This window comes from Arachis duranensis, chromosome 4 (genome assembly GCF_000817695.3).
Source record: "Arachis duranensis cultivar V14167 chromosome 4, aradu.V14167.gnm2.J7QH, whole genome shotgun sequence".
Classification (NCBI taxonomy): domain Eukaryota; kingdom Viridiplantae; phylum Streptophyta; class Magnoliopsida; order Fabales; family Fabaceae; genus Arachis; species Arachis duranensis.
The window spans coordinates 116,252,418-116,263,428 of record NC_029775.3 but is presented as its reverse complement, the minus strand read 5'-3'; the positions used below and the strand labels follow the sequence as shown (position 1 = coordinate 116,263,428).

Below are 11,011 nucleotides of genomic sequence, written 5' to 3'. Positions count from 1 at the left end.
ACAACCCACTCTCTCTCTCTCTCTCTCTCTCTCTCTCTCTAACCCTCTCCCTCGACATCCTCTCTGGCGGCCCCTCTTCCTCTCATCGCGCCATCCACTTCTGCCAAACTGCCACCAACAACGCTGACCCTCCAACGTAACATTCTTCCATCACCACTGTCGTAGCTAGTATAACTGTCGTTCCTGCTACCGTTATTACTGCCGCCACCGCTGTCCCTTTTTCTGTTTTCTTCTCTTTATTTTAATATTAATTTCATTCTTTGTTTTAATTATCCTTAGTATTATTGTAGGTTTTTGGTGTTAATTAATATTATGCTCGAGTTAGATTTAATTGTTAATTTTAAAGGATTTATGTTGTTAAGATATGTTAGATTTAAAGTATTAAGTTTTAAGTTGTTGAAAATGTTTGGAACTATGAATGAATTGATCGATTAAAATTGTTTGTTTGGATGTTCTACTAGAAATATTATGAATTATTGCAACTAGTATATTGTTAATGTTGACTTCTTGTCAATTAGAATTGAAAGAATGCTTGATCGTGCTATTTGATATATTTGATGTTTTTGAATGTCAAATATTCGATAATATGTCTCTTGTAATAATTGAGTTTTTAGTGTCTAGCTAATTTTTAAGTTTTACTTGGTTTAACTCTATTTTGGTAAGTTTTAGGTGATCTCTTTATTTATCCCTCACTTCCCATTGGGGGTCTTGTGAGTAGTGTGTTATGTATTAAAAAAAAGAAAGAGTAATACATCAAATAAGTCCCGAGAGATTTGGCAGTTTGATAGATTTGTCCCTTAGAAAAATTAACTAGGTCCTGGGTCCTCAAGATTATTAAATATATGTCATATAAGTTCCCAAGCCAGGTTGAACTGGTTAATACGACACTCTCTTTCCTACGTGGAGGTTGTAGGTGTGACGTGTCAAGTAAAGCAACACGCGTAGCGCTCAAGACACATTAGTCCCTGGACACGTAGCTAAAACGACGTCGTTTTGGGACAACGCCAAACGATGTCGTTTTGATAGGACAAATACGTCCCACCTTTATTCTCTGATTTTCAAAACTTTGACGTTTTAAAGTCAAATAAATTCCCTACTAATTGTAAAAAGAAAGTTGCTTACGGTCAGATTTAGTACTAGAAATCAGGGACAGATACATGGGGGGACAAGTAGAGACCTGGGTCCCCAACTTTTAAAAAAAAAAATAGTAGTATAAACTAAAAGACCCAACCTAAATAAAATATAATGGTTTTTAAATTTTTTTTAAACTCCTAAATAACAAACACTCACGTTACGCGTGACATTCTCTTTCTTTTATGCTGTTCCTTTTGAAAACGTTCAGTCTTCTCTTCTCTTGGAGCACGCTGCACGCCCTCGTAGCCTAGCTTCGGTCTTCAAATCTTCAATCATAGCAATTAGCAAAGGTATTACTATTATACTCATTCTACTTTTTATTTTTTTATATAATCGTATAAAATTATTAATTAATAAATTATATTTTTTAACTATAAAATAATATAATTTTATCTTTTTGTGATCACATAAATTATAGATAAATAGTTTATTTATTTTTAAGATTTATTCTTTTTTTATTTTTTATTTTTAGTGAAATTGATAATGACTTAGTAAAAAAAATATTGTTATTAACGTTTAATTAATAAAAAATATTCAGTTTGTTTATTCATGTGAGTATATAATTATTTAATTTTTTTTCAGGTAACAAAAAATTAGAACATTTTATGATGAGAAAGCAAAGTAAAATTGATGCAATTTTTAAGAGAAAAGTTACTGATGATGTTGGAGTTCAAACAAGTCAACCCTTTAATCTTGTTTCACAAGAAGTTCAAGTAAGTGAACTCTCTAATCTTACTCAAAATACACATCAACAAAAAGCCAAAGTTCCAAGATTAGAAAGAGATGTTGATATCTCTTTACTAGAAAAGGGTCCAGGAAAGCGACGTCCAATTTGGCAGTATAATGTCAATGAACGTGATAAAATTCGTAGAGCATACATAATAGCTGGGCCATACCAACCAACAAATATTAGCTATCCAGCTTCTGGTAATAACAATCACTGTCAATATTTTCAATCTTCTTGGTTTAAGAAATTTTCAAGTTGGTTAGAATATTCACCAGAAAAAGATGCTGCTTATTGTTTGCCTTGCTACTTGTTTGGTAAACATTATGGTGCTCGCAATGATAGAAAAAATGTATTTTCAGAGTTAGGATTTAGTAATTGGAAGAAAGTAAACAATGGAGTGAATTGTGCATTTGTATGTCACGAGGGTTCTATTCTTAATTCTCCCCATAATTTATGTGTGAAATCTTGTGATGATTTAATGGCTCAACCTAAGCATATAGACAAAGTTCTTAATAGGCACAGTGATAAAACTATTGTAAATAACCGCTTAAAGTTGAAGACATCTATTGATGCTATTCGATGGCTTGCATTTCAAGCATGTGCATTTAGAGGCGATGATGAAAGTCCTGGATCTTTGAATAAGGGAAATTTTATTGAGTTAATTAAGCTTTTGGCTTCCTGTAATCAGAATGTTAATAATGTTGTTCTTGAAAATACTCCTGGAAATGCTCAATATATATCTCCTGGTGTTCAAAAAGATATATTACATAACTTTGCTAGAAAAGTGCCTGCAACAATTCGAGAAGAAATTGGTGATTCTAAATTTTGTATAATTATTGATGAAGCAAGAGATGAGTCAAAGCGAGAACAAATGTCTGTGGTTTTGAGATTTATAGACAAGCACGGTTGTGTTCAAGAAAGATTTTTTGATCTTATACATGTTTCTGATACGTGTTCTTTGACATTGAAAACAGAAATTTCATCAGTTCTTTCTCGTCATAATCTTGATGTTCAAAATCTTAGGGAACAAGGGTATGATGGAGCTAGTAATATGCGTGGTGAATGGAATGGATTGCGAGCTCTATTTTTGAAAGATTGTCCTTTTGCTTATTACATTCACTGTCTTGCTCATCGATTACAATTAGCACTTGTTTCTGCAGCCAAAGAAGTTTGCTATGTTCATCAATTCTTTTCAAAACTTGCACTAATTGTGAATGTTGTGACTGTTTCTCCTAAACGTCATAATCAGTTAAGGGTTGCTCAAGAAAATAATGTTGCAAACTTAATTGCCGATGATCAACTTGTGACAGGTAGTGGACTTAATCAAATTGGTACTTTACAAAGAGCTAGAGATACTAGATGGGGGTCTCATTTGAATTTTGTACGTAGCTTGCTATGCATGTTTGATGCTACTTGTGAAGTTCTTGAAAAAAGCACTAAAGAAGGTAATTTCTCCACTCGTGGTGATGCTAGTGCTGCTTATGATACTATCACATCCTTTGAATTTGTCTTTGTTTTGCATTTGATGAGAAATATTTTGGAAGTTAGTCATGATCTTTGTCAAGCTTTGCAACGAAAAAATCAAGACATATTGAATGCTTTAACTCTGGTTTCTACTACCAAGACTTTAATCCAACGAATGAGAGAATCAAGTTGGGAGGCTTTCATAAAAGAAGTTATATTGTTTTGTGAGAAACATGAAGTTGAAGTTCCTGATATGAATGCATTGCATATTCCTAGAAGAGGCCGAACTCGCAAAATTGTTGACCAAATTTCAGTGGAGCATCATTACCGTGTTAATTTATTTCTGGCTGTAACTGATACACAGTTGCAAGAGCTTAATGGAAGATTCAATCATAATATGGTAGAATTGCTTACTTTAAGTTCAACTTTAGATCCCAAAGATAATTATAAGTTCTTCAGTGTCAACAAAGTATGTGAATTAGTAGAACGATTTTATCCAGGTGACTTCAGTGACCAAGAGAAATTTCACATTAGAATGCAAGCTCAACATTATGAACTTGATGTTTCTAAACATGTTGATTTAAGTAACTTGTGCACAATTTCGGAGTTATGTCAAGGATTAACGAAGACAGGAAAGTTTTTAACATATCCTTTGATTGATCGTTTGATTCGCTTGATATTAACTCTCCCTGTTTCAACTGCTACAACTGAGAGATCTTTTTCAGCTATGAATATTGTGAAGAATAGACTCAGAAATAACATGGAAGATGAATTTCTTGCTAATTGTCTTTTGATTTACAGTGAGAAGAAGATTGCTGAAAGATTTGACACCGATTCTATTATCGATGAATTTTATGATATGAAGAATCGACGTGTACCACTTTGTTAGTAAAAGTATGCTTATTTTGTTTGTACTTTAAATATATATTTTCTATCGGTATATTTTTGTAATGCATCTTACATTATAATTTATTTGCATATTTCTTTAATATTATATATGTTATTGGCTCCCCACGATAGGATTTCCGGATCCGTCCCTCCTAGAAATATCTAATGGTAAATGGGAGCCACAAAACATAATATGGTGCCAAAATTATTGTCAAAAACCAGTAACTAACCGTTTATTTTTGTCGTATTGATTACAAATTCTGACGTAAAATACGTCGGTAACTAGAGTCAGACAAAATAATTCGTTGATAAATATCTTTCGACGTTATTTATATTTTCAGATATATTCTATTGATAAATTCAATGATATTCAAGGTTTTTTTTATAATGTTTGTTTATCTAAAATAAATAATTTAGCATTAAGAAAACAAAAAAATTAAATCTATGAAAAAATAATCAAAATAACGACAATAATCTTATTAATTTAAATTTTTGAAAGATAGTTTCATGAGGTTAATAACCTTAGCCTACTTATATCTTTGATCTTTCTAGATCGTGGTGATAAATTAAAATAATTAAAAATATTAGTAATAATTTGCTAAAAGTAGAATTTGTGAAATGCATATTTATGTCATTATTATTTATTTTTATCATTAATTCCTTTTCCATTATTAGTTATATAGAGTTTTATTTTCTTTAGTTTTTTTTATAATATTTTTAAGTTTAATCAATCAAAAATTAATTCGTCGTAAATCGAAATCGTATTTAAAGATTTGTTATCTATTAATGAGTTCCATTTAATCGTCATCCCCCATCACCAATCACTAGTCTACTTCCAATTATGCAAAGAGCGAAGACAGATTCAAAGTGGATTAAGCTAATAATAATGATAATGTCTCTAGTGCTACCGGCACTCACTTCACAGTAGTTCATATACATCCAATAATAAGAGAACAACATAACACTTCAATAACAATCACCATTATAGTACAAGTATATTTTTATTTTCTCATCTTATTGGGTCCATGCTCTCCCAAGGGATTGAAATATTAAACCTTTGAAAATTAGTATCCATCAATGTTATATTTCACTAACAAAGTTGGTGTCTTTTCAAATTGATCTTTTATAAAAGAAATTGTTGAATATTATTGGATTTTTTTACCGAATTTAACATCACGTCACCATCAGATTTATAATAAAAAAATTAGAATTATTTTATTGTGTCAAATATTTACCATCAGATTCGCTATTTCGATAGTAAAATTACTGGTAATAATTGGAGGGAGAATGGAAAACTTGACGTGGTTTCGTTACCATCGAATTAATTTAGTGAGACGCAGCATTTTGGTCATCTACAAAACATTATTATTGGACTTATCCGCCAATAGATTCAACAGTAACAAGTTCTAAAATTAAATTCAAACAACAAACTCTTTTCCCCTTCATTTTGAATTTTTCTCTTTATCCTCTATTCTCCCACTCTCTCTCTAACCCTCTCTCCGTCGCTCCATTAGTCCTGCTACCAGCGGCAACCCTTCTGCAGTCCACTCTCTCTCTAACCCTCTCCCTCGACATCCTCTTCGGCGGCCCCTCTTTATCTTATCGCGCCATCCACTTCAGCCAGCCGCCACCAACATACAGCGCTGACCCTCAAACATTCTCCCATCACCGCGCTGTCGTTGCTACTATAATTGTCGTTCTTGCTACCGCCATTATTGCCGCCACCGCTGCCCCCTTTTCTGTTCTCTTCTCTATTCCTGTATTTCAGGTTCTTCTTCATTTTAATATTAATTTCATTCTTTGTTTTAGTTATCCTTAGTATTATTATAGGTTTTAGTTGTTGATTAATATTATACTCGATTTAGATTTAATCGTTAGTTTTAGAGGATTTATGTTGTTAAGATAGGTTAGATTTAAAGTATTAAGTTTTAAGTTGTTGAAAATGTTTGGAATTGTAAATGAATTAATCGATTAAAATTGTTTGTTTGGATGTTCTACTGGAAATATTGTAAATTACTGATGAGTTTGGAAAACTCTTATTTAATTTTGATGATGAACAAACATTATTGAAATATTTAAATACAAAATTATTAATTTGATCATAATTCATATATGCTTAATTAATAATTTTGTTGTGCAGATTTTACTTTGGACCGAAAAACAAAGATGTTGCTAGCCCAAAAATAAAAATCAGCATTGCTACAAGAGGCTGAATTATTAAATGGGCCAGAATAAACATTATTGTTGCAAGCCCAAAACAAATGCTTTCTTGTGAGCTCTATGTTTGATCCGAAATCAATTGTATCAGGAAAGCAAATGTTAATCAATTGGGTCAGAAAAAATATTGGCAGCCATGGAAGCAAAAGTGAGCTACCGAAAAGGAGAGAAAGCAAGCCTCAAGACCATCAAGCTAATGATGGCAAGAAAATATACTAAAATAAAAGTGAGCTGTGGCTAAGATATTCACCAAATGTGGTTAGATTTGGTGAGATTATCTTGAGCCTTTCATGCTCAAAAATGGAAAAAGAAGATTCGGCCAAGAGGGAGATTCTTGAAGCATGGCTTGTCTTTGATTCTGCTCAACCACCACAGGGAGTAGCTAGAGTGGCGAAGTGATGGTTGAAGGCAGAGATTGAAGCAGATGAAGTCATCATCATCATGAGGCATCAAGGGCCAAAAATCCATCTTGGAGAGGAAGCCAAGGATGGAGAGCCCGGATTGATGAAGGGTGATGATCAAGAAAGGACTAGAGGTAATTGCATGTTGGTTAATGCATGGTTATCTCTTCTCTCTCTGAGTGGCCGAACCGGTCCTATGTTTGTTGAAGGAGGAAGAAGTTGGTTCGGTTTTGGCTTCAAGTGTGGAGGCTTTCCTCTTCTTTAAAAAGCGGGAACAACCACTGTTTGAAGCAAGGAGTAAGATTTGAGAGTGCAAGGCACAGAGTTCTCAGAGCTACCTAAGCTAGCAGTTCTTCTTCTCCTTCAATGTATTCTGTTTTGTAGTTTTTCTGTTAATTTTGTCATGTCTTGAGTCTCATGGAAAAAGGCAAACAGTGAGGTTTGTAAGAAAAAGCCATAGAGCGGAAAAAGGCAGAGAGAGCAAAATTAAAAGAAAAAGCCATAGATGTCTTAGAGGTCCTTTGTTCATCTATGTTGTGTATCATGATTCTGTGGGAATCCCCTTGTAAGTTGGGTTAGCACTTTACAAATGTGTAATCTGGATGATTATAGTGAAATTCTATCATTGTTGTGATGGAGACTGGATGTAGGCTGCACTGCACTTAGCAGCCGAACCAGGATATATCTGAGTGCAATCTTCTTCTCTTTCTACTCCATTTCTGTTTTCCACTACACAGGAGCAAAAACCAGAATTATCTCGTGCCAAGTGACGAGACAAAACAAAAAAGTCTCGTGGCAAGGGACGAGACAAAACAAAGTTGCTCGTGTCCAGTGACGAGCAAAAACAGAAAAGTCTTCTCTGAAGGTCAGCAAGTGTTAGCATCAAAAAAGGGGGCTAAGATTCAACCCCCCTTCTCTTAGCCACTGAAACCATCAATTGGTATCAGAGCTTGGTCTCAAAGAGATCAAGCTTTGCAGCTTGGAGTAAAGATCCTCATGGCAGAAAACAATGGCGCAAATGTGTTGTCATACAATCTTGCTGAAGGTCAATCAAGCAACAGACCTCCCCTCTTCAATGGGAAAAATTATACCTATTGGAAGGAGAGAATGAAGATATTTGTACAAGCCGTGGATTACAGACTTTGGAAGATCATCTTGGAAGGTCCTAAATTTTCAACTACCACAAATACTCAAGGAGTAATCTTTCTTAAACCAGAAGCAAGCTGGACCGAGGAAGATAGGAAGACGGTGGAGTTAAATGCCAAGGCAACCAATCTGCTCAACTGTGCTATCAGCTTTGAGGAATACCGACGAGTATCACGATGCACAACGGCAAAGGAAATCTGGGATAAGTTGCAAATCACTCATGAAGGAACTACCATTGTAAAGAAGACTCGGACAGACATGTTAAACAGGGAATATGAAATGTTTGCAATGAAGGAAGGAGAGTCCATTGATGAACTGTTCGAACGGTTCAATATCATCACTGTTGGCTTAGATGCTCTTGGAATCACGCATTCAGAATCTGTGCTAGTGAGAAGAGTGTTGAGATATCTCACAAAAGAGTGGGAAACAAAAGCTTTAATTATTTCTGAGAGTAGTAACTTAGATTCCATGACACTTGATGATTTGAGAGGAAATCTACTTGCTTTTGAAAACTCCTATTTGAAAAAAGATTCAAAAAAGAAAGGAATTGCTTTCTCTTCTATGACTAACCCTCTGGATGATGAATCCAGTGATAACTCTTCTGAAAATGAGTTTGTGTTGTTTGCAAAAAAATTCAGGAAAATGGTGAAGCTCAAAGGCAAAGGCAGCGGCTCAAGGAAGATGAAGAAAGACCTTAGCAAAGTAACTTGTTACAATTGCAAGGAAATGGGTCATTTCAAATCTGATTGTCCCAAGTTGAAAAAGGAAGAGAAGCCGAAAAGAGTGAAGAAGAAGGGACTGATGGCCACATGGGAAGATTTGGAAAATGACTCAGATGATGATGAAGAGTCTGAGACTAAATCACAGCTCTGTCTCATGGCAAATGAGATAGATCAGGTATCATTTCAAAACTCTGACACTGAAGACCTTCATCTTATGATAGACCATCTTTCTGAAAAAATAAGATGTTTTCTAACTGAGAATCAAGATCTTGAACAACAAAATTTCATTCTTAAAGCTGAAAATGACTTTCTCAAAGAAAAACTAAGAGAGGCCGAAACTGCTTGTGATCTTGTGGAAGAGAATAAGTAGTTAAAAGCCCAAGTTAGAAGCTGTGAAAGTGACCATTCTGTTCTTGCGTATGTGAATTGTTTTAAGCAAAATGAAGAGTTGCTTAAAGAGGTTAAAAGACTTAAGGAAGACTTAGCCAAGTTCACCCAAAGTTCTACTTCTTTGGAGAAAGAATGATAGGTGATAAAGTTTACAAAGTTGTTTTTGATTATAATGATCTGGGACATAAGAGATGGTTTAACGTGAAAGGATCCAAGAAAATTTGGATGCCTAAGGTCACTTGAGTTTATTTTGTAGGTCTGCCTAGCATCCAAGAAAAAAGAAAATATGTGGTACATGGATAGTGGATGCTCTAGGCATATGACCGGAAAGACAACCTTCTTCATAACACTTGATGAATATGATGGAGGACTTGTTACCTTTGGTGATGATGCAAAAGGAAAAATAATGGCTGTTGGGAAAGTTGGTAAAAACTTTTCTTCTTGTATAAATGATGTGCTTCTTGTAAATGGTTTGAAACATAACTTACTTAGTGTTAGTCAATTGTGTGATTTAGGTTTTGATGTTATCTTTAAGAAGTTTGTTTGTTTGGTTATTTGTGAGAAAACTGGGGATATTTTATTTGAAGCCAAGAGATGCAACAATGTGTATGGATTAACTCTTGAGGATTTAAAGGAACAAAATGTAACATGCTTTACATCTTTTGAAACTGAAAAATGGCTTTGGCATAGAAAGTTGGGACATGCTAGCATGTACCAAATTTCTAAGCGAGTAAAAAAGAATTTGGTTAGAGAAATTCCAAACATCAAGTTTGATAAGGATCTTACTTGTGATGCTTGCCAATTGGGCAAACAAGTAAAATCCTCTTTTAAATTAAAAGATGGAATCTCAACCAAAAGGCCATTGGAAATGTTACATATTGATCTCTTTGGTCCTACTAGAACTCAAAGTTTGGGAGGTAAATATTATGGTCTTGTTGTGGTTGATGATTACTCTAGATTCGGTTGGGTACTTTTCCTTGCTCATAAGAACGATACATTCTATGCTTTTTCCACCCTTTCCAAGAAAATTCAAAACAAAAAAGATTTGAAAATTGCCCATTTGAGAAGTGATCATGGAAGAGAATTTGAAAATCAAGACTTTGAAAAATTCTGTGATGACTTAGGGATTTCTCATAATTTTTCATGCCCTAGAACACCCCAACAAAATGGGGTGGTTGAAAGAAGGAATCGAAGCCTTCAAGAAATGACTAGGGCTATGCTATGTGAAAATGAGATTCCTAAATTTTTATGGGTTGAAGCTGTGAACACAGCATGTTATATTTTGAATAGAACAATCATTAGAAAAGGGTTAAAGAAAACTCCTTATGAGCTATGGAAAGGAACCCCTCCAAATCTTAAGTATTTCCATGTTTTTAGATGCAAATGCTTTATACTTAACAATAAGGAAAACTTTGGAAAATTTGATCCAAAATCCTATGAAGGAATGTTTGTTGGATATTCCACCCAAGCAAGGCCTATAGAGTTTATCTCAAAGAATATAGAACCATAGAGGAATCCATACATGTTACTTTTTGTGATTCTAACTTAATTCCCATTATTGTGATAGATAATGATTCAGATGGAGAAGGAGCCGGAACAAGCAAAGAAAATCCCAAATCTGTCCAGAATGAAGAATCTGCCAGTCCAGTTTTGTCTCGTCAGATTGAAGGAGAAACTTCCATTTTGTCTCCTGAGCAGGCACGAGCAACTGAAACAGTGAGACCACCAGAAGTTCATCAAAGCTCTACACCTGTCCGAAAGCCTAGAGAATGGAAGTCCATGAGGGGTTATCCTCATGACTTCATCATTGGTGATCCCACTCAAGGAGTAACAACAAGATCCTCAACCAAAAGACAATCCGAACCAAGCAACTTTACACTCTTGTAACAAATGGTGCCCAACAATGTCAAACAAGCTCTTGA

General features: G+C 34.5%; 1 protein-coding gene across 1 annotated transcript; it reads left to right on the top strand.

Moving 5' to 3' along the window:
* The first annotated feature begins 1,742 nt into the window (after positions 1-1,742).
* Positions 1,743-4,214, top strand: LOC107486284 (uncharacterized). The gene has a single exon (XM_016106833.1). It carries the CDS (start codon positions 1,743-1,745, stop codon positions 4,212-4,214), a length of 2,472 nt encoding a protein of 823 aa, XP_015962319.1.
* The last annotated feature ends 6,797 nt before the right edge of the window (positions 4,215-11,011 follow it).

Coding starts and splice junctions, on each gene's coding strand:
- LOC107486284 (XM_016106833.1), top strand. CDS start 1,743: ATGAGAAAGCAAAGTAAAATTGATGCAATTTTTAAGAGAAAAGTTACT.